The sequence below is a fragment of the Cyclopterus lumpus genome, chromosome 11, assembly GCF_009769545.1.
Source record: "Cyclopterus lumpus isolate fCycLum1 chromosome 11, fCycLum1.pri, whole genome shotgun sequence".
Classification (NCBI taxonomy): domain Eukaryota; kingdom Metazoa; phylum Chordata; class Actinopteri; order Perciformes; family Cyclopteridae; genus Cyclopterus; species Cyclopterus lumpus.
In genome coordinates this window covers 22,066,590-22,091,589 of record NC_046976.1, presented here as the reverse complement: position 1 = coordinate 22,091,589, position 25,000 = coordinate 22,066,590, and the positions used below count along the sequence as shown (strand labels likewise).

The following is a 25,000-nucleotide window of genomic DNA, read 5'->3' as shown; positions in this document are numbered from 1 at the left end:
ATATAGTAGTGTAACATAGTAGTGTAATATAGTAGTGTAACAGTAGTGTAATATAGTAGTGTAACATAGTAGTGTAACATAGTAGTGTAACAGTAGTGTAATATAGTAGTGTAATATAGTAGTGTAACAGTAGTGTAACATAGTAGTGTAACAGTAGTGTAACATAGTAGTGTAACATAGTAGAGTAACATAGTAGAGTAACATAGTAGTGTAACATAGTAGTGTAACATAGTAGTGTAATATAGTAGTGTAACATAGTAGTGTAATGTAGTAGTGTAACATAGTAGAGTAACATAGTAGAGTAACATAGTAGTGTAATATAGTAGTGTAACATAGTAGTGTAATGTAGTAGTGTAACATAGTAGAGTAACATAGTAGTGTAACATAGTAGTGTAACATAGTAGTGTAACATAGTAGAGTAACATAGTAGTGTAACATAGTAGAGTAACATAGTAGTGTAACATAGTAGAGTAACATAGTAGTGTAACATAGTAGAGTAACATAGTAGTGTAACATAGTAGTGTAATTTAGTAGTGTAACATAGTAGAGTAACATAGTAGTGTAACATAGTAGTGTAATATAGTAGTGTAATATAGTAGTGTAACATAGTAGTGTAACATAGTAGAGTAACATAGTAGTGTAACATAGTAGTGTAATATAGTAGAGTAACATAGTAGTGTAACATAGTAGTGTAACATAGTAGAGTAACATAGTAGTGTAACATAGTAGTGTAACATAGTAGAGTAACATAGTAGTGTAACATAGTAGTGTAATATAGTAGTGTAATATAGTAGTGTAACATAGTAGTGTAATGTAGTAGTGTAACATAGTAGAGTAACATAGTAGTGTAACATAGTAGTGTAATATAGTAGTGTAACATAGTAGAGTAACATAGTAGAGTAACATAGTAGTGTAACATAGTAGTGTAACATAGTAGTGTAACAGTAGTGTAATATAGTAGTGTAATATAGTAGTGTAACATAGTAGAGTAACATAGTAGTGTAACATAGTAGTGTAACATAGTAGTGTAACATAGTAGAGTAACATAGTAGTGTAACATAGTAGAGTAACATAGTAGTGTAACATAGTAGAGTAACATAGTAGTGTAACATAGTAGAGTAACATAGTAGTGTAATATAGTAGTGTAACATAGTAGTGTAATATAGTAGAGTAACATAGTAGAGTAACATAGTAGTGTAACATAGTAGTGTAATATAGTAGTGTAACATAGTAGAGTAACATAGTAGTGTAACATAGTAGAGTAACATAGTAGTGTAACATAGTAGTGTAATATAGTAGTGTAACATAGTAGAGTAACATAGTAGTGTAACATAGTAGAGTAACATAGTAGTGTAATATAGTAGTATAACATAGTAGTGTAACAGTAGTGTAACATAGTAGTGTAATATAGTAGTATAACATAGTAGTGTAACAGTAGTGTAACATAGTAGTGTAACATAGTAGTGTAATATAGTAGTATAACATAGTAGTGTAACAGTAGTGTAACATAGTAGTGTAACATAGTAGTGTAACAGTAGTGTAATAGTAGTGTAACATAGTAGTGTAACAGTAGTGTAATAGTAGTGTAACATAGTAGTGTAACAGTAGTGTAATAGTAGTGTAATATAGTAGTGTAACATAGTAGTGTAACAGTAGTGTAACATAGTAGTGTAACAGTAGTGTAATAGTAGTGTAACATAGTAGTGTAACAGTAGTGTAACATAGTAGTGTAACAGTAGTGTAACATAGTAGTGTAATATAGTAGTGTAACATAGTAGAGTAACATAGTAGTGTAACATAGTAGAGTAACATAGTAGTGTAACATAGTAGAGTAACATAGTAGTGTAACATAGTAGTGTAATATAGTAGTGTAATATAGTAGTGTAACATAGTAGTGTAATGTAGTAGTGTAACATAGTAGTGTAACATAGTAGTGTAACAGTAGTGTAACATAGTAGTGTAACATAGTAGAGTATCATAGTAGTGTAACAGTAGTGTAACATAGTAGTGTAACAGTAGTGTAACATAGTAGTGTAACATAGTAGAGTAACATAGTAGTGTAATATAGTAGTGTAATATAGTAGTGTAACATAGTAGTGTAATATAGTAGTGTAACAGTAGTGTAATATAGTAGTGTAACATAGTAGTGTAACATAGTAGTGTAACAGTAGTGTAATATAGTAGTGTAATATAGTAGTGTAACATAGTAGTGTAATGTAGTAGTGTAACATAGTAGTGTAACATAGTAGTGTAATATAGTAGTGTAACATAGTAGTGTAACATAGTAGTGTAACATAGTAGTGTAACATAGTAGAGTAACATAGTAGTGTAACATAGTAGTGTAACATAGTAGTGTAATATAGTAGTGTAACATAGTAGTGTAATGTAGTAGTGTAACATAGTAGAGTAACATAGTAGTGTAACATAGTAGTGTAACATAGTAGTGTAACATAGTAGTGTAATATAGTAGTGTAACATAGTAGTGTAACATAGTAGTGTAACATAGTAGTGTAATATAGTAGTGTAATATAGTAGTGTAACATAGTAGTGTAATATAGTAGTGTAACATAGTAGTGTAACATAGTAGTGTAATATAGTAGTGTAATATAGTAGTGTAACATAGTAGTGTAACATAGTAGTGTAACATAGTAGTGTAATATAGTAGTGTAATATAGTAGAGTAACATAGTAGTGTAACATAGTAGTGTAACATAGTAGTGTAACATAGTAGAGTAACATAGTAGTGTAACATAGTAGAGTAACATAGTAGTGTAACATAGTAGTGTAATATAGTAGTGTAACATAGTAGTGTAATATAGTAGTGTAACATAGTAGTGTAACATAGTAGTGTAACATAGTAGTGTAACATAGTAGTGTAATATAGTAGTGTAACATAGTAGTGTAACATAGTAGTGTAATATAGTAGTGTAACATAGTAGTGTAACATAGTAGTGTAACATAGTAGTGTAATATAGTAGTGTAACATAGTAGTGTAATATAGTAGTGTAATATAGTAGAGTAACATAGTAGTGTAACATAGTAGTGTAACATAGTAGTGTAATATAGTAGTGTAACATAGTAGTGTAACATAGTAGTGTAACATAGTAGTGTAACATAGTAGTGTAACATAGTAGTGTAATATAGTAGTGTAACATAGTAGTGTAACATAGTAGTGTAACAGTAGTGTAACATAGTAGTGTAATATAGTAGTGTAACATAGTAGTGTAACATAGTAGTGTAACATAGTAGTGTAATATAGTAGTGTAACATAGTAGAGTAACATAGTAGTGTAATATAGTAGTGTAACATAGTAGAGTAACATAGTAGTGTAACATAGTAGTGTAACATAGTAGTGTAACATAGTAGAGTAACATAGTAGTGTAACATAGTAGTGTAACATAGTAGAGTAACATAGTAGTGTAATATAGTAGTGTAACATAGTAGTGTAATATAGTAGTGTAACATAGTAGAGTAACATAGTAGTGTAACATAGTAGTGTAATATAGTAGTGTAATATAGTAGAGTAACATAGTAGTGTAACATAGTAGAGTAACATAGTAGTGTAACATAGTAGTGTAATATAGTAGTGTAACATAGTAGAGTAACATAGTAGTGTAATATAGTAGTGTAACATAGTAGAGTAACATAGTAGTGTAACATAGTAGTGTAACATAGTAGAGTAACATAGTAGTGTAACATAGTAGTGTAATATAGTAGAGTAACATAGTAGAGTAACATAGTAGAGTAACATAGTAGTGTAATATAGTAGTGTAATATAGTAGTGTAACAGTAGTGTAATATAGTAGTGTAATATAGTAGTGTAACATAGTAGTGTAACATAGTAGAGTAACATAGTAGTGTAACATAGTAGTGTAACAGTAGTGTAATATAGTAGTGTAATATAGTAGTGTAATATAGTAGTGTAATATAGTAGTGTAACAGTAGTGTAATACAGTAGTGTAATATAGTAGTGTAACATAGTAGTGTAACAGTAGTGTAATATAGTAGTGTAACATAGTAGTGTAACATAGTAGTGTAATATAGTAGTGTAACAGTAGTGTAATATAGTAGTGTAATATAGTAGTGTAATATAGTAGTGTAACATAGTAGTGTAACAGTAGTGTAATATAGTAGTGTAACATAGTAGTGTAACAGTAGTGTAATATAGTAGTGTAACATAGTAGTGTAACAGTAGTGTAATATAGTAGTGTAACATAGTAGTGTAACATAGTAGTGTAACATAGTAGTGTAACAGTAGTGTAATATAGTAGTGTAACATAGTAGTGTAATATAGTAGTGTAACAGTAGTGTAACATAGTAGTGTAACATAGTAGTGTAACATAGTAGTGTAATATAGTAGTGTAACAGTAGTGTAACATAGTAGTGTAACATAGTAGAGTAACATAGTAGTGTAACATAGTAGTGTAATATAGTAGTGTAACAGTAGTGTAACATAGTAGTGTAACAGTAGTGTAATATAGTAGTGTAATATAGTAGTGTAATATAGTAGTGTAACAGTAGTGTAATACAGTAGTGTAATATAGTAGTGTAACATAGTAGTGTAACAGTAGTGTAATATAGTAGTGTAACATAGTAGTGTAACAGTAGTGTAATATAGTAGTGTAACATAGTAGTGTAATATAGTAGTGTAATATAGTAGAGTAACATAGTAGTGTAACATAGTAGTGTAACATAGTAGTGTAACATAGTAGTGTAATATAGTAGAGTAACATAGTAGTGTAACATAGTAGTGTAACATAGTAGTGTAATATAGTAGAGTAACATAGTAGTGTAACATAGTAGTGTAACATAGTAGTGTAACATAGTAGTGTAACATAGTAGTGTAATATAGTAGTGTAATATAGTAGTGTAACATAGTAGTGTAACATAGTAGTGTAATATAGTAGAGTAACATAGTAGTGTAACATAGTAGTGTAACATAGTAGTGTAATATAGTAGTGTAATATAGTAGTGTAATATAGTAGTGTAATATAGTAGAGTAACATAGTAGTGTAACATAGTAGTGTAACAGTAGTGTAACATAGTAGTGTAACATAGTAGTGTAACAGTAGTGTAAGATAGTAGTGTAACATTGTAGTGTAAGATAGTAGTGTAACATAGTAGTGTAATATAGTAGTGTAACAGTAGTGTAATATAGTAGTGTAACATAGTAGAGTAATATAGTAGTGTAACATAGTAGTGTAATATAGTAGTGTAACATAGTAGTGTAATATAGTAGTGTAATATAGTAGTGTAACATAGTAGTGTAATATAGTAGTGTAACAGTAGTGTAATATAGTAGTGTAATATAGTAGTGTAACAGTAGTGTAAGATAGTAGTGTAACATAGTAGTGTAACAGTAGTAGTGTAACATAGTAGTGTAACATAGTAGTGTAACATAGTAGTGTAACATAGTAGTGTAACATAGTAGTGTAATATAGTAGTGTAATATAGTAGTGTAACATAGTAGTGTAACATAGTAGTGTAATATAGTAGAGTAACATAGTAGTGTAACATAGTAGTGTAACATAGTAGTGTAATATAGTAGTGTAATATAGTAGTGTAATATAGTAGTGTAATATAGTAGAGTAACATAGTAGTGTAACATAGTAGTGTAACAGTAGTGTAACATAGTAGTGTAACATAGTAGTGTAACAGTAGTGTAAGATAGTAGTGTAACATTGTAGTGTAAGATAGTAGTGTAACATAGTAGTGTAATATAGTAGTGTAACAGTAGTGTAATATAGTAGTGTAACATAGTAGAGTAATATAGTAGTGTAACATAGTAGTGTAATATAGTAGTGTAACATAGTAGTGTAATATAGTAGTGTAATATAGTAGTGTAACATAGTAGTGTAATATAGTAGTGTAACAGTAGTGTAATATAGTAGTGTAATATAGTAGTGTAACAGTAGTGTAAGATAGTAGTGTAACATAGTAGTGTAACAGTAGTAGTGTAACATAGTAGTGTAACATAGTAGTGTAACATAGTAGTGTAATATAGTAGTGTAACATAGTAGTGTAACAGTAGTGTAATATAGTAGTGTAATATAGTAGTGTAACATAGTAGTGTAACAGTAGTGTAATATAGTAGTGTAATATAGTAGTGTAATATAGTAGTGTAACATAGTAGTGTAATATAGTAGTGTAACAGTAGTGTAATATAGTAGTGTAATATAGTAGTGTAACAGTAGTGTAATATAGTAGTGTAATATAGTAGTGTAATATAGTAGTGTAACAGTAGTGTAATATAGTAGTGTAACATAGTAGTGTAATATAGTAGTGTAATATAGTAGTGTAATATAGTAGTGTAATATAGTAGTGTAATATAGTAGTGTAACATAGTAGTGTAACATAGTAGTGTAACAGTAGTGTAATATAGTAGTGTAATATAGTAGTGTAATATAGTAGTGTAACATAGTAGTGTAATATAGTAGTGTAACAGTAGTGTAATATAGTAGTGTAATATAGTAGTGTAACAGTAGTGTAATATAGTAGTGTAATATAGTAGTGTAATATAGTAGTGTAACAGTAGTGTAATATAGTAGTGTAATATAGTAGTGTAACAGTAGTGTAACATAGTAGTGTAATATAGTAGTGTAATATAGTAGTGTAATATAGTAGTGTAACAGTAGTGTAATATAGTAGTGTAACATAGTAGTGTAATATAGTAGTGTAACATAGTAGTGTAACATAGTAGTGTAACATAGTAGTGTAACATAGTAGTGTAATATAGTAGTGTAATATAGTAGTGTAACATAGTAGTGTAACATAGTAGTGTAACAGTAGTGTAATATAGTAGTGTAACATAGTAGTGTAATATAGTAGTGTAATATAGTAGTGTAATATAGTAGTGTAACATAGTAGTGTAACATAGTAGTGTAATATAGTAGTGTAATATAGTAGTGTAATATAGTAGTGTAATATAGTAGTGTAATATAGTAGTGTAACATAGTAGTGTAATATAGTAGTGTAATATAGTAGTGTAATATAGTAGTGTAACATAGTAGTGTAACATAGTAGTGTAATATAGTAGTGTAATATAGTAGTGTAATATAGTAGTGTAATATAGTAGTGTAACATAGTAGTGTAACATAGTAGTGTAACAGTAGTGTAATATAGTAGTGTAACATAGTAGTGTAATATAGTAGTGTAACATAGTAGTGTAATATAGTAGTGTAATATAGTAGTGTAACATAGTAGTGTAATATAGTAGTGTAATATAGTAGTGTAATATAGTAGTGTAACATAGTAGTGTAACATAGTAGTGTAATATAGTAGTGTAATATAGTAGTGTAATATAGTAGTGTAACATAGTAGTGTAATATAGTAGTGTAATATAGTAGTGTAACATAGTAGTGTAACATAGTAGTGTAACATAGTAGTGTAACATAGTAGTGTAACATAGTAGTGTAATATAGTAGTGTAATATAGTAGTGTAACATAGTAGTGTAATATCGTAGTGTAACAGTAGTGTAATATAGTAGTGTAATATAGTAGTGTAATATAGTAGTACAACGTAGTAGTACAACAGTACTGGAGGTATTTTCCACCAAAGTAAAAAGATCCTTTCAGCCGAAACATGAAGCGACTTGTTTCTTCTCACATTCTTTTATCTTCTGCTGAAGAGAGTTTAACCCTTTAATGTATCAGGAATAAATAATTTAAATATATAATATATATAATTAGGAATAACCTGAAAGCTAAACCCCTTACTATATCAGCAAGAAATAATTTATATCATATAATATATAATAAGGAATAACCAGAAATCTTAACCCCTTATCTATTCAATTAAATTAAATTCAGTTTATTTTGTATAGCCCAATATCACAAACTCCCCTCAGAGGGCTTTACAATCTGTACACATACGACATCCCTGACCTTTGACCTCACATCAGATCAGGAAAAACTCCCCAAAAATAACCTTTGACAGGGAAAAAAGGGAAGAAACCTTCAGGAGAGCAACAGAGGAGGATCCCTCTCCCCGGATGGACAGATGAATAGATGTCATGTGGACAGATGAACAGAGTTACAGAGTTACATAAACACATTACATGAATATGACAATGTATGAATGGACCTCCACAATCCATGAAACAGAAGGAGGTAGAGAGGAGGGGGGGCGGGGCATCAGCAGGGCCAATGGGAGGCCGGCTCACCAGCATCAGACACCTCCAGGTCCAATGGACCCTATGAGACGTGAAGTCACAACGACTCCGGGGAGGAAGCAGAGTTAATAAGGTGCAATGGAGAGATGTAAATTCATCCATAAGGAGAGAGAGAAGAGGAGAGAGGTGCTCAGTGTATCCTAAAACATCCCCCAGCAGCCTATAAGCCTATAGCAGCATATCAAGGGGCTGGACCAGGGCAAACCTGATTCAGCCCTAACTATAAGCACTATCAAAGAGGAAAGTCTTAAGTCTGTTCTTGAATGAGGTGACTGTGTCTGCCTCCAGGACTGAAAGTGGAAGCTGGTTCCATAAAAGAGGAGCTTGATAACTGAAGGCTCTGGCTCCCATCCTACTTTTTAGGACTCTAGGAACCACAAGTAGCCCCGCATTTAGTGAGCGCAGCTCTCTAGTGGGGCAATATGGTACTACAAGCTCCTTAAGATATGATGGTGCATCACCAATCAAGGCTTTGTAGGTGAGGAGAAGAATTTTAAATGTGATTCTTGATTTTACAGGGAGCCAGTGCAGCGCAGCTAATACAGGAGTCATGTGATCTCTTTTCTTAGTTTTTGTGAGTACACGAGCTGCAGCATTCTGGATCAACTGGAGGGATTTAAGAGACTTATTAGAGCAGCCTGATAATAAGGAGTTGCAGTAATCTAGTCTGGAAGTAACAAACGCGTGAACCAGCTTTTCTGCATCTTTTTGGGACAAGATGTGCCTGATTTTTTTGACTGAAAAAGAGACCTTGGAGCCAGCACTTCTACATTAACCATATAGAATAGCCAAACGTCAAAACACCCACTGGCCACAGCGAAGGACCCCAGATACTCAACAAGCTACTGCTTGACCTAACTTACCTTAGTCAAGTGACGCAGTGGCAGCTGCAGAGAAGAGTTAGCATGGTCCAGCCCTCCCAAAAGCAACAAGCCCCGCACTGCACCCTGCTGCTGCTGCTCCACCTGCTGCTGCTGCTGCTGCTCCACCTGCTGCTGCTGCTGCTCCACCTGCTGCTGCTCCACCTGCTGCTGCTGCTCCACCTGCTGCTGCTCCACCTGCTGCTGCTACACCTGCTGTTGTTACTCCACCTGCTGCTGCTACACCTGCTGTTGTTACTCCACCTGCTGCTGCTGCTCCACCTGCTGCTGCTGCTGCTCCACCTGCTGCTGCTACACCTGCTGTTGTTACTCCACCTGCTGCTGCTACACCTGCTGCTGCTACACCTGCTGTTGTTACTCCACCTGCTGCTGCTCCACCTGCTGTTGCTGCTCCATCTGCTGTTGCTACTCCACCACCTGCTGCTGCTGCTCCACCTGCTGTTGCTACTCCACCTGCTGCTGCTACTCCACCACCTGCTGCTCCACCTGCTGTTGCTACTCCACCTGCTGCTGCTACTCCACCACCTGCTGCTCCACCTGCTGCTGCTGCTCCACCTGCTGCTGCTGCTACACCTGCTGCTACTCCACCTGCTGCTGCTACTCCACCACCTGCTGCTCCACCTGCTGTTGCTACTCCACCTGCTGCTGCTACTCCACCACCTGCTGCTCCACCTGCTGCTACTGCTCCACCTGCTGCTGCTGCTACACCTGCTGCTACTCCACCTGCTGCTGCTACTCCACCACCTGCTGCTCCACCTGCTGTTGCTACTCCACCTGCTGCTGCTGCTCCACCACCTGCTGCTCCACCTGCTGCTGCTGCTCCACCTCCTGCTGCTACACCTGCTGTTGCTACTCTACCTGCTGCTGCTGCTCCACCTGCTGTTGCTACTCCACCTGCTCCTGCTACTCCACCTCCTGCTGCTACACCTGCTGCTACTTGCAGCCGGTCAGACGCTCAGGTCGGGAGGCTGATGTTGAGTTGCTAAAACTTGGATGGTCTTCCAGCCAACAAATGGCTCGTCTGTTGTTTTTAAACCTTATCCATCTCATCCGTCTGTAGTTTTGAGCTCCCCGACACAAGTAAGTTATCCTCATAAAGGAACCTGTACCACTCATGCACATCGTAGTTCCTTGTTAAATAGAGACGTTGTTTCTTTTAGAATTACACAATGCCTCTCCTTACCCTTGCACTCTTGTCCCCAGTGGTTGTACTCATGTCATGTTATGAGAAAACTATCTGAATGTATTGAGCTGCCTTTTGATGGGCCAAAATCAAAATCAATGTCAATCACCAGAAAACGACATTGCAACTTTTCAAAGACCATGTGTAGTGCTCTAGTAATCATATTACTTATGATCTCTGGTAATGTGCATGCTAACCCTGGCCCTATTGCATCTGAAAATGTTAGTCTATCTCTCACTAATGTGGCCTCAAATGACCTGTCCTTTGACTTTTGTACCAGAAAGAGCCTGGGTCTCCTGCACATCAATGCAAGAAGCCTATTACTTCAAATGAATGATGTGAAGGTATGGGTTGAGAGCTCTGTGGTGGTGGGGCGTGGTTAAGCTCAGCTGCAGAGGGGGATTGGGGGAGTGCGCTCAGGGAACGGTACCAGGTGGAGACCTAATTGGCCTCAGCTGGGTCTAATGATGTGCTTTCCCTATAAAATGGCAGTAGGACGGAAGGAGGGGGTGTTGGACGTTGCCGTGACGTAGACCGAGGACGGACAGGAGGGCGCTCAGGGGCAAGGCCGAAGAGCACGACTGTGTCCCGGACAAATAAAGATTCATGAAGCCGAGTTCGGTCTCCTGTGTCTCTGTGTTAGGGGGGGGAAGGTAACACAAACCTGTTACAAGCTCTAATCCTGAGGTTTTGGTAGTAACAGAGACCTGGTTTAGAAGCTCCACCCCCTACCCTGAGTCACACATTCCTGGTTATAATTTGTTTAGACAGGACAGGTCATCTAAGGGTGGAGGTGTGGCGATTTACACCAAAGAGCACCTCAAATGCACAATTGCCTTAGCCAAATCAATCTCAAAGCAATTTGATTTACTCATCATTAATATTAAGCTTTCAAATAATTTCACTTTATCAGTGGCCGGTTGCTATCGTCCTCCTGCAGCTCCGGCCTGCACCTTAACGGCATTGAGCAGTGTAATAGCCCCCTTTACTAGAGCTGAATTTGTACTTCTTGGTGATCTAAACTGGGACATGTTCAAACCACCTGGCAATGTTTTAGAGCAATATAATGCACTTAATCTACATCAGATTATTTGCTCTCCCACCCGATATGACAAAAAAAACTGAAAAGGCAACTCTGATTGATGTTATACTCACAAACGCACCTCATAAGTACCAATCTGGGGTGTTTTGTGCAGATATCAGTGACCACTGTTTTATTGCCTGTGTCCGAAAGGGCTGCCCTGTCAAGCAGCCCTTTATATATATATATATATATATATATATATATATATATATATATATATATATATATATATATATATAAAGGGCTGCCCTGTCAAGCAGCCCTTTATATATATATATATATATATATATATATATATATATATATATATATATATATATATAAAGGGCTGCTCTGTCAAGCAGCCAGCTCAGATTTGTTGCAAACGTGTTTTTAAAAATGGCGATCCACAAGCCTTTTTACACGACCTGGCAGACGTGAACTGGTCCAGAGTCAGCCTGATCCCCACCGTTGATGATGCTTTGAATCTTTTTTATGAGTTGTTCAACGATGTTGTCAATAGACATGCCCCAGTTAAAAGGTTTAGGATAAAAGGTTGACATAGCCCCTGGTTTGATTATGAGCTTACTCTGCTCTTACAAAGAATAAATGCTGCCTGGCGTAAAGCACGCCACACTAAATCGCAGACAGATACTCTGGCTTTTAGACAGATCAGGAATAAGTCTTTACAAGCGGTTCGCAAGGCCAAGGCTGATTTTCAAAATCAGTTTTTCCTTTGTGGCTCTGATCCTAAACACTTCTGGAAAACAAACCATCTTGCCATCTGCCTTTGTCACTGAGTGTTGATAACATCATAGTGTCAGACAGGGGGCGTATGGTGGACCTTTTTAACACTCATTTCATAAACTCAGGTTCTATCGTAGATTCAGTAATTGATAACTCCCGGCCATTAGATCCTACTATCTGTTCATCTGCAGTCTCACCACCCTCCCTCCCATACCATCACCCCCGCTCATAGTTTCATTTCGCGGGCGGTCTCGGAACGTGAGGTCTTGGATGAGCTGCTTAGCTTGAACCGTAAAAAACCAGCAGGGTCCGATGAGCTGGACCCCTTCCTTTTAAAAACTGCAGCCCCCATCATTGCGGCTCCAATCATAGCTATTTTCAACCTGTCCTTAAACACGGCTGAAATACCTGTTGCCTGGAAATCAGCTGTAGTGCGTCCTCTTTTTAAGGGGGAGATCAGGCTGATCCAAATTACTATAGGCCCATTTCTATTCTGCCATGTCTGTCTAAGGTGTTGGAAAGGCTTGTGGGTAGTCAGTTAACCGACTACCTGGAAGCCTACAATTTTCTGTCTAGTGCTCAATCAGGCTTCAGAACTGGCTATGGGTGTGTAACAGCAACCCTCAAGGTCCTTAATGACATAATTTCTGCCTTGGACTCAAAGATGTTTTGTGCTGCAATTTTTATAGATGTAGCCAAAGCCTTTGACTCAGTACATCACTCTGTTCTCATTGACAGGCTCAGTCATACTGGAGTCACGGGGACCTCCTTGTCTTGGTTCTCTAACTACCTTACAGACAGAGTGCAATGTGTGAGAGCAGAGCAACTTCTCTCGCAGCCTCTCCCGGTCACCAAAGGTGTCCCTCAGGGATCAATTCTTGGTCCTACTCTTTTCTCCATCTATATCAATAATATAGCAAGTTCTGTAGTGGATTCATCCATCCATCTGTACGCAGATGACACAATCCTCTACTCTATTGGGCCCTCTTCAGACGTAGTCCGTCAAAAGCTTCAGCACAGTTTTAATAAAATCCAACAGGCTTTCTCTAGTCTGATTTATGATTAAATGCCTCTAAGACCAAAGTAATGTGGTTTGGTAAGAAGGGACGTGCACCCTTAATTACCCCTAGCATTTCTCCCCCTGATGGGGCTCCTCTAGACCAGGTTACTGAATATAAATATTTAGGAATCTGGCTAGACAATACTCTCTCCTTCTCCATCCACATTGATAAACTGCTGTCCAAAATCAAATCAAAAATTGGGTTCCTCTACAGAATGCGCTCTGCTTTCACCGCCTCTGCTAAAAAAACACTTGTACAAATGACCATCCTTCCCATGTTTGATTATGGGGATGTCGTCTACAGATCAGCATGCAAGGGTTCGCTACAAAAGCTTGATGTTCTATACAACTCAAATGCTCCCTTCAGAACACACCACTGCACTCTATATTCATCACTAAACTGGCCATCAAATTCACTGGTTGTTGTTAATCTATAAAACTCTCCTTGGTTTATCTCCGCCCTACCGGTGTCAGCTGCTGCACATCTCATTCCACTCGCTCTGATAACCGTATTTTGTTGGATGTCCCTATAAGAGTTTCTCTGCACTTGGTTTGTCTTCGTTTAATGTTGCTGCAGCTACAACCTGGAATGAACTACAGAAATACAACTTCACTCCTACGTCTCCAAGTCGGCCTTTAAAGCCAAGATCACGGACTTGCTGAAGAAGAATGCAGCTGTTTCTCAGGCTGTTAGCATGTTGCTTTCTCCACTCCTTGGCACTTTTTAAAACTTGTATTTATTTATTTTCCTCTCCTTTCCCTCAAGAGGTTTTCGCCTCTTGTCAGGCCACAGTTGAAAATAAGAATTTGTTCTTAATCTGTTTCGCCTGGCTAAATAAAGGTTAAAAAAAAATTTAAAAATGTTACGTAGATGAAAAAATGCAGTCCTTGAGATTTGCTTAACGTGGAGTTAAAGGACAAGTCTCGGTCAAAGATAACGCCTAGATTCTTTACAGTGGTGTTGGATGCCAGGGAAATGCCATCTACAGAAACCACATCACCAGATAATTGATCTCTGAGGTGTTCAGGGCCAGTAAAATAACTTCAGTTTTGTCTGAGTTTAACATCAGGAAGTTGCAGGTCATCCATGTTTTTATGTCTTTAAGACATTCTTGAATTTTAGCGAGCTGGTTGGTCTCCTCTGGTTTGATCCATAGATATAATTGAGTATCATCTGCATAGCAATGAAAGTTTATGCAGTGTTTCCTGATAATGTTGCCCAAAGGAAGCATATATAAGGTAAATAAAATTGGTCCAAGCACAGAACCTTGTGGAACTCCGTGATTAACGTTGGTGGTCATTGAGGCTTCATCGTTTACAAATACAAACTGAGATCGATCTGATAAATAGGATTTAAACCAACTTAGTGCGGTACCTGAAATGCCAATCGACTGATCCAGTCTCTGTAATAGGATGTCATGATCAATGGTGTCGAACGCAGCACTAAGGTCTAACAAGACCAGTACAGAGATGAGTCCTTTATCAGCACTAAGGTCTAACAAGACCAGTACAGAGATGAGTCCTTTATCAGCACTAAGGTCTAACAAGACCAGTACAGAGATGAGTCCTTTATCAGCACTAAGGTCTAACAAGACCAGTACGGAGATGAGTCCTTCATCAGCACTAAGGTCTAACAAGACCAGTACAGAGATGAGTCCTTTATCAGCACTAAGGTCTAACAAGACCAGTACAGAGATGAGTCCTTTATCAGCACTAAGGTCTAACAAGATCAGTACAGAGATGAGTCCTTTATCAGCACTAAGGTCTAACAAGACCAGTACAGAGATGAGTCCTTTATCAGCACTAAGGTCTAATAATACCAGTACAGAGATGAGTCCTCTATCAGCACTAAGGTCTAACAAGACCAGTACAGAGATGAGTCCTTTATCAGCACTAAGGTCTAACAAGACCAGTACAGAGATGAGTCCTTTATCAGCACTAAGGTCTAACAAGACCAGTACAGAGATGAGTCCTTTATCAGCACTAAGGTCTAACAAGACCAGTACAGAGATGAGTCCTTTATCAGCACTAAGGTCTAACAAGACCAGTACAGAGATGAGTCCTTTATCAGCACTAAGGTCTAACAAGACCAGTACAGAGATGAGTCATTTATCAGCACTAAGGTCTAACAAGACCAGTACAGAGATGAGTCCTTTATCAGCACTAAGGTCTAACAAGACCAGTACAGAGATGAGTCCTACTTCCTCAAGGATCTTAGAGAGGAAGGGAAGGTTAGAGATCGGTCTGTAGTTAGCCAACACCTCTGGATTAAGAGTGGTCTTTTTCAGGAGAGGTTTAATTACAGCTACTTTGAAGGAATGTGGTACATGGCCTGTTAGCAAAGACACATTAACAATATCCAGCAGAGAGGTGCCAATTAAAGGCAACACGTCTTTAAGCAGCCTCGTTGGGATGGGGTCTAAGAGACAGGTAGACGGTTTAGAAGTAGAAACCATTGAGGACAATTGGTCAAGGTTAATGGGAGAAAAGCTATCCAAATATACACCAGGGCATACAGCCGTTTCCAAGGCCACTCCTCTTGATGACAGATCGGCAGTAGTTGAGTGCAAGAGATCATCAATCTTGCCTCTAATAGTTCAAATCTTTTCATTGAAGAAGTTCATGAAGTCATTACTACTGAGGTCTATAGGAATACACGGCTCCACAGAGCTGTGACTCTCTGTCAGCCTGGCTACAGTGCTAAAGAGAACCCTGGGGTTGTTCTTATTTTTCTCTATTACTGATGAGTAATAGGCTGCTCTGGCATTACGGAGAGCCTTTTAATATGTTTTAAGACTATCTCGCCAAACTAAGCGTGATTCTTCCAGATTGGTGGAACGCCATATACTTTAAAGCTTTGGTGAAGTTTGCTTTAGGTCGCGGGTCTGAGGGTTATACCAGGGAGCAAACCTCCTTTGACTCACTGTCTTCTTCTTCAGTGGGGCTATCGAGTCTAGTGTCATTCTCAGTGAGCCTGTAGCACTATCGACAAGATGATCAATCTGGGACGGACTAAAGTTAGCACAGGAGTCCTCCGTCACATTGAGACGTGGTATTGAATCAAATGCAGAAGGAATCTCTTCTTTAAATGTAGCTACAGCACTGTCAGTTAGACATCTGGTGTAGAAACTTTTGACTAACGGTGTACACTCCGGGAGTATAAACTCAAAAGTTATGAGGTAATGGTCTGACAGAAGAGGGTTCTGTGGGAAGACCTCCAAATGCTCAATGTCAATGCCATATGTAAGAACAAGGTGGAGGGTGTGGCCAAAGCAGTGAGTGGGTTTCTGTACTCTGACAGAAGTCAATCGAGTCCAACAATGAGATAAATGCAGTACTAAGGGAATCATTATCAATATCCACATGAATATTAAAATCTCCTACAATAATAACCTTATCAGTTTTAAGGACTAAACTTGATAAACACTCTAAAAATTCAGATATAAATTCTGAATATGGACCTGGTGGCCGGTACAGTATAACAAATAGGATTGGCTGTAATGTTTTCCAGGTTGGATGTGAAAGACTAAGAACAAGGCTTTCAAATGAGTTGTAGTTTAGTTTAGGTTTAGGATTCATTAATAGGCTTGAGTCAAAGATGGCTGCTACTCCACCTCCTCGGCCGGTGCCTCGAGGAATGTGAGTATTAATAAGACTTGGAGGAGTTGATTCATTTAGGCTGACATATTCTTCATGGCTCAGCCAGGTTTCAGTAAGACACAATAAATCAATGTGATTGTCTGATATTAAATCATTTACTAATACAGCTTTAGATGACAGAGATCTAATATTTAGGAGTCCACATTTAATTATCCTGTTTTGTTGCACTGTGGCAGTAGTGATGTTAACCTGTATGAGGTTATTTTGTATGACTCCTCTTCTGGTTACTTTTGATTTAATTAATTTAAGTGGCCGTGGGACAGACACAGTCTCTATAGAGTTAAGGTTAAGGGTGGGTAACTGCTCCAATGGAAGTGCAGAGAAGGGTGGAAGACTACAACTCTGCTTCTGCTTCCTGATCTGAACTCTGGGTCATGGATTAAGTCCGTTAATCAACTTGGCCATGTTCACAGAAATGAGACGCGCTCCATCCCAAGTGGGATGAATGCCGTCTCGATCTATCAGGAATAACGAATAAAACACCCAATAAAGAATTAGGAATAAGGAATAAAGAAGAAGGAGTAAAGAATTAGCAATAAAAAAAGAAGGAATAAGGAGTGTGTGTGTGCGTGTGTATGTGTGTGTGTGGACCACACCCAGTGTTTAGTCAGACCACTTAATGTGTTCACTATGCTGGCTTTTCGCAGAGAGAGTGTGTTCGTGTTCTTGTTCTTCTATCGTTGTGAGGACCAAGTGTGAGTCTGAGGATATTTTTTGGGAGATTTTATATTAATGTAAATGTTTCAGAGTTTGCTCCTCTGTTTATATAAAATATATAAATACATTATCAGTGAGCAGGTATTTAACAGAATGGGAGGACGTGATGACTCATGATTACTCGTATGTTTTGCTGGAATTTGTTTTGCAACAGGAAGTCATTGTCACTGGCCCACCAACAGCTAATCAGATTTTTCCTTTATATTTGAGGTTATTACAGAAAATAATCTTGTGTATGATTTTTTTATTTCATCAAGATAATCTTCACTCATGAACCAATGAACTTACTGTTACTATTCTTTTACTCCCATAAAATGAATTACTCATACAAACTTTTAGTCTGAGCTGGATTTACAGAATATAACTGTTGATTTAAAGTCAGTTATTCTTTTAAAGTCAAAAGACTTCCTCTTAAACTCTATCAGTGGAAGAGTGTGATGAACCACAACAACACGTAAGGGGACAGACTGGTAAACTGGGTAACGTGACTCATGGAGTTCCCCAAGGCGCCGTCCTCGGGCCTCTTCTGTTCAACATCTTGGCTTATTGAAACCCAACTAAAGGTCCCACTCTATGCAGACGACACACATGTTTACATGAGACTCTGGTCCCAAACAGGAAGTGAGTCTGCATGCAACAAATCAATGACTGGATGGGACAAAATGTCCTCCAGGTAAACAAGATGAAATGAGATGAAATGAGATGAAACACGATGAAATGAGATGAAACAAGATGAAACAAGATGAAACAAGATGAAACAGAAACAAGCCAGGACAGAAATCCTTGTGAACTCATTTTAACATCCACATAAAGACAATTAATAAGACAATCAGTCGACTGTCACTTTAGGGCTAAATTAAGAGAGAGAGAGACTCACTCTAAAGTTTAGATGAAATGTTAATACATTTAAAATCAGGTATATAAATATTAAATGTTTCTTTTCTTTCTCCACAGGTTGTCTCAGTTTGGATATTAAATTGCAAACTCTTCTGTTTTTGAGTTCTTCACCAGACAGTTGGGATTATTTAAATTTTTTTAATTTTCTTCGTGTTGCTAGTTGTGCAGTTTTTGTCCGGATGCCCCAGGACTACCCGCAGGCTGCAGCTCCTCCCCCGGCCTGCAGGGCGGCAGCAGAGAGCGGCGGCCGGACGCTGGACCGGCGCAGCGTCGGCATGAGCGACTTCTGGCACAAGATGGGCTGCTGCGTGGTGGCCAAGCCCCCGCCGGTGAGACGCACACCTCCACCTCACGGTTCCTCTCCGGGGGGAGGGGTTAAAGGGGGCGGGGCAGAGAGACAGGTGGGGACAGGTGTTCAAACAACAGGAAGCTGATTGCTGCACTTTGTGTCAAATATCGTGCTCCTTCCTTTTTAGATTCAATGCGACTTACACTTCCTGATGATGTAACGTCATTAAGTCATACAATTTCAAAACATCTCAGAAAATATTAAATGTCATAAAACGTAATAAAAATATCATAAAATGTCGTAAAAAAGTTGTCAAATGTTGCAAAATGTCAAAATATTATAATTATAGAAAAAAGTCACAGAAAAAATAAAACACCATTAAAAAATCTCAAAGATTCATAACATTTTCAAAAAGTCATAAAATATGATAAAACAAAAGTTAATAAAATGTCATTAAGTAATAACATTTCATAATGTCATAAATGGTCATAAAATAACTCAGTCACAAATAAATGTCCATGAATCCGCTTAACGCTGCAGAAATCTTCATGTTTTTAAGGTTTCTTCAGTCTCACATAGCCATTTTCAAGATGGCCGCTTGATGGCAGCCTCGATTTTTCACTCGTGTTTTCGCGTTTTTATTTTGACAGCAACCTCTCATTTGAACATCACATCAAACAAATCACCAGAACCTCCTTCTTCCACCTAAAAAACATCTCAGCCCATCACTCTCCTCATCTGCTGCTGAAACTTTAATCCACGTCTTCATCACCTCCAGAATTGACTATTGCAATAATATTCTTTATGGCACATCTTCCAAAATCCTAAACAAACTCCAATACATCCAGAACTCTGCTGCTCGCCTGCTCACCCACTCCCAGACCCCTGTTCTCCAGAACCTTCACTGGCTCCCCGTCCCACAACGGATCCAATACAAAATCCTTCTCCTCACTCACAAAGCCCTCCAGAATCAGGCCCCCTCCTACCTCACAGACCTGCTCCACCACCACACTCCATCAGGCCCCCTCCTACCTCAGACCTGCTCCACCACCACACTCCATCAGGCCCCCTCCTACCTCACAGACCTGCTCCACCACCACACTCCATCAGGCCCCCTCCTACCTCAGACCTGCTCCACCACCACACTCCATCAGGCCTCCTCCTACCTCAGACCTGCTCCACCACCACACTCCATCAGACCCCCTCCTACCTCAGACCTGCTCCACCACCACACTCCATCAGGCCCCCTCCTACCTCAGACCTGCTCCACCACCACACTCCATCAGGCCTCCTCCTACCTCAGACCTGCTCCACCACCACACTCCATCAGGCCCCCTCCTACCTCAGAGACCTGCTCCACCACCACACTCCACCAGGCCCCCTCCTACCTCACAGACCTGCTCCACCACCACACTCCACCAGGCCCCCTCCTACCTCACAGACCTGCTCCACCACCACACTCCACCAGGCCCCCTCCTACCTCACAGACCTGCTCCACCACCACACTCCATCAGGCCCCCACCTACCTCAGACCTGCTCCACCACCACACTCCATCAGGCCCCCTCCTACCTCACAGACCTGCTCCACCACCACACTCCATCAGGCCCCCTCCTACCTCACAGACCTGCTCCACCACCACACTCCATCAGGCCCCCTCCTACCTCACAGACCTGCTCCACCACCACACTCCATCAGGCCCCCTCCTACCTCACAGACCTGCTCCACCACCACACTCCATCAGGCCCCCTCCTACCTCACAGACCTGCTCCACCACCACACTCCATCAGGCCCCCTCCTACCTCAGACCTGCTCCACCACCACACTCCATCAGGCCCCCTCCTACCTCAGACCTGCTCCACCACCACACTCCATCAGGCCCCCTCCTACCTCACAGACCTGCTCCACCACCACACTCCATCAGGCCCCCTCCTACCTCACCGACCTGCTCCACCACCACACTCCATCAGGCCCCCTCCTACCTCACAGACCTGCTCCACCACCACACTCCATCAGGCCCCCTCCTGATGATCTCCTGTCCATCCCACATAGGACAAGGCACCGTGGGGTGACAGACCTTCTCCATATCTGCCCCCTCCCTCTGGAACTCTCTCCCCAAACCCATCAGACTGCACTGATCTTTCCTCATTCAAATGCAAATCAAAACCGACCTGTTCAGAACTGCTTTTAATGTGTGATTGTTTGTTTTTTTGTTTTTGTTTTCTTATCAGGGTCCGAGCGACTCAAAGTCCCTATTTATTTGTTTTACCTGTATTTTAGCTATTCTTATTTATTTATGTTTAGCTTTTAGGATGTTTTAATTATGTGAAGTTTTTTTGAGTATTATGAAAAGCGCTATATAAATTAAATGCATTATTATTATTATTATTATTATTATTATTTTTTAATATTTATCTGTTCATCAGGATCTGATCATGAATCATTCTGCATTCTTTCATGTGAACAAATAGAGGCTCAAATAAATCTCCTCCATGTCGATGGACAATGTTTAATGTCTGACCTTCAGACCTCTTCATCTCCAGTGAGTCTCTCAGCAGCTGGAGGTCACTCAAGAGGAACCAGGTGGCAGAACTTCCTCTTCCTGTTCCACTGTGACCTCTGACCTCCGGCAGGCCGACGCCCTCCATGCTTTGCTTGCTCAGACAGTGCCTCGAGTCCAGTATTTAATCCACTTGTTGGACGTCTCAGAGTCATAATCCTGAGCTGGACAGATGTTACGCAACAGCTGGACGACACCTGACCCTGAGCCCAAGAATACTCACCAGTTCAATAGTTACATTTGTAGAAGACAGGAGAACTGATCATCAATCAATCAAGAAGACAGGAGAACTGATCATCAATCAATCAATCAAGAAGACATAAGAACTGATCAGTGATTAAGAAATTAGAACTGATGAGCGATCAATAAATAAGTCTTAAGTACATCAACGTAACTTTTACTGCTGTTAGCACAGTTAGCACCAATAGTACTGTTAGCACTGGTAGCACCAATAGCACTGTTAGCACCAATAGTACTGATAGCACCAATAGCGCTGTTAACACCAATAGTACCATTAGAACGGTAAGCACCAATGGTAGTGTTATCACTGTTAGCAACATTAGCACTGTTACCACCAATGGTACTGTTAGAACCAATAGTACTGTTAGCACTGATAGCACAAATAGCACTGTTAGCACCAATAGTACTGTTAGCACTGATAGCACCATTTGCACTGTTAGCACCAATAGTACTCTTAGATCAATAGCACTGTTAGCACCATTTGCACTGTTACCACCAATAGTACTTTTAGCACGGATACCACCAATAGTACTGTTAGCACCAATAGTACTGTTAGCACATTTAGCATTGCTAGCACCAATAGTATTGTTAGCACCAATAACACTGTTAGCACCAATAGTATTGTTAGCTCTGTTAGCACCAATAGCACTGTTAGCACCAATAGTACTGTTAGAACTGTAAACACCAATAGTAGTGTTATCAGTGTTAGCAACATTAGCACTGTTACCACCAATGGTAGTGTTAGAACCAATAGTACTCTTACATCAATAGCACTGTTAGCACCATTAGCACTATTATCACCAATAGTACTTTTAGCACTGATACCACCAATAGTACTGTTAGCACATTTAGCATTGTTAGCACCAATAGTATTCTTAGCATCAATAGTACTGTTAGAACTGTAAGCACCAATAGTAGTGTTATCAGTGTTAGCAACATTAGCACTGTTACCACCAATGGTACTGTTAGAACCAATAGTACTGTTAGCACTGATAGCACCAATAGCACTGTTAGCACCAATAGTACTGTTAGCACTGATAGCACCAAAAGCACTGTTAGCACCATTAGCGCTGTTACCACCAATAGTACTTTTAGCACATTTAGCACTAATAGTAATGTTAGCACCAATAGTACTGTTAGCACTGTTAGCACCAATAACACTGTTACCAACAATAGTATTGTTAGCACCAATAACACTGTTACCACCAATAGTACTGTTCTCTGTTAGCACCAATAGCACTGTTAGCACCAATAGTACTGTTAGCACTGATAGCACCACAATCATTGTTAGCACCAATAGTACTGTTACATCAATAGCATTGTTAGCACCATTAGCACTGTTAGCACCAATAGCACTGTTAGCACCAATAGTTCTTTTAGCACTGTTAGCACAGATGACCGATAGAGTATTTTCTACAGTGAGGTATTAGTACTTTTACTGCAGTAAAGGATCTGAATACTTCCTCCATCACTGATGGAGGTCAAAGGTTCAGAGAAAGCAGCTGTACAGTAAAGAGTTTTTTAAAAGTAAATATTTGAGTGATCTAGTAGAAAGTTCATCACCATTACCTTCATCATCTTCATCTTCATCTTCATCTTCTTCTTCTTCTTCTTCTTCTTCTTCTTCTTTATCGTCGTCGTCGTTACATAAAAGCTCTGAATAATCCGGAGGAATTTAATCCTTTTAAATCAGATCCTGGATCAGGATTAACTGGATTGAAATGAGGCATTCAGGGGTACGTGTCCCTGAACGCAGCACACAACTTATTTGATAGAAGTACACTGTAAAACCTGATGAGTAAAGTCAGCCTTGAACCATTTATGTTAAATAATTCAAAATCCTTTTAGTGGAAGAAAATGCTTAAATGGAGTACTCCTAACTCAAGTATGTATTGTTAGGTATACTTAAGTAAATACATGACTAGTACTAACTCCATTCTTTGTATTGAACTTAAAACATATTAATTATTTAAACTTTATTCATAAACATATTACAACAACTCAAAATGGTATAGTAGATACTCGATTAATTTAAAGTTGCATTAACTCAATACAAATACTCAGATGCAATGAATTTATCTTAAGAAATATCATTTTCTGACCACTACATTACACATTATGAGGTCCAGAACATGAGGTCCAGAACATGAGGTCCAGAACATGAGGTCCAGAACATGAAGTCCAGAACATGAAGTCCAGAACATGAGGTCCAGTACATGAGGTCCAGAACATGAAGTCCAGAACATGAAGTCCAGTACATGAGGTCCAGTACATGAGGTCCATAACATGAGGTCCAGAACATGAGGTCCAGAACATGAGGTCCAGTACATGGGGTCCAGAACATGAAGTCCAGTACATGAGGTCCAGAACATGAAGTCCAGAACATGAAGTCCAGTACATGAGGTCCAGTACATGAAGTCCAGAACATGAAGTCCAGTACATGAGGTCCAGTACATGAGGTCCAGTACATGAGGTCCAGAACATGAAGTCCAGAACATGAAGTCCAGTACATGAGGTCCAGTACATGAGGTCCATAACATGAGGTCCAGAACATGAGGTCCAGAACATGAGGTCCAGAACATGAGGTCCAGTACATGGGGTCCAGAACATGAAGTCCAGTACATGAGGTCCAGAACATGAAGTCCAGAACATGAAGTCCAGTACATGAGGTCCAGTACATGAGGTCCATAACATGAGGTCCAGAACATGAGGTCCAGAACATGAGGTCCAGAACATGAGGTCCAGTACATGGGGTCCAGAACATGAGGTCCAGAACATGAGGTCCAGTACATGAGGTCCAGAACATGAAGTCCAGAACATGAAGTCCAGTACATGAGGTCCAGTACATGAGGTCCATAACATGAGGTCCAGAACATGAGGTCCAGAACATGAGGTCCAGAACATGAGGTCCAGTACATGGGGTCCAGAACATGAAGTCCAGTACATGAGGTCCAGTACATGAGGTCCAGTACATGAGGTCCATAACATGAGGTCCAGAACATGAGGTCCAGTACACGAGGTCCAGAACATGAGGTCCAGAACATGAAGTCCAGTACATGAGGTCCAGTACATGAGGTCCAGAACATGAAGTCCAGTACATGAGGTCCAGTACATGAGGTCCAGTACATGAAGTCCAGTACATGAGGTCCAGTACATGAGGTCCAGTACATGAGGTCCAGAACTTGAGGTCCAGAACATGAGGTCCAGTACATGAGGTCCAGAACATGAGGTCCAGAACATGAAGTCCATAACATGAGGTCCAGAACATGAGGTCCAGAACATGAAGTCCAGAACATGAAGTCCAGAACATGAGGTCCAGAACATGAAGTCCAGAACATGAAGTCCAGAACATGAGGTCCAGAACATGAGGTCCAGAACATGAAGTCCAGAACATGAGGTCCAGTACATGAGGTCCATAACATGAGGTCCAGAACATGAGGTCCAGAACATGAGGTCCAGAACATGAAGTCCAGAACATGAAGTCCAGAACATGAGGTCCAGAACATGTGTATACCAAACACGTGAACTATGATGG

The 25,000-nt window shown here is 39.3% G+C and overlaps 1 protein-coding gene across 4 annotated transcripts in view; it reads left to right on the top strand.

The window, feature by feature from the left end:
- The window catches only part of cdc42se1 (CDC42 small effector 1), a 36,263-nt gene that overhangs the window by 7,284 nt on the left and 3,979 nt on the right, over nucleotides 1-25,000 (top strand). For 2 of the 4 annotated variants that reach the window (XM_034545727.1, XM_034545729.1), the window contains exon 2: nucleotides 18,436-18,707. In XM_034545727.1, the coding sequence (XP_034401618.1) occupies nucleotides 18,558-18,707 (150 nt within the window). In that variant the 5' untranslated portion in view covers nucleotides 18,436-18,557. Of the gene's footprint in view, nucleotides 1-18,435; nucleotides 18,780-19,317; nucleotides 19,356-25,000 lie in introns of those variants that run through there. The other 2 variants (XM_034545730.1, XM_034545728.1) reach the window with 2 other exon arrangements.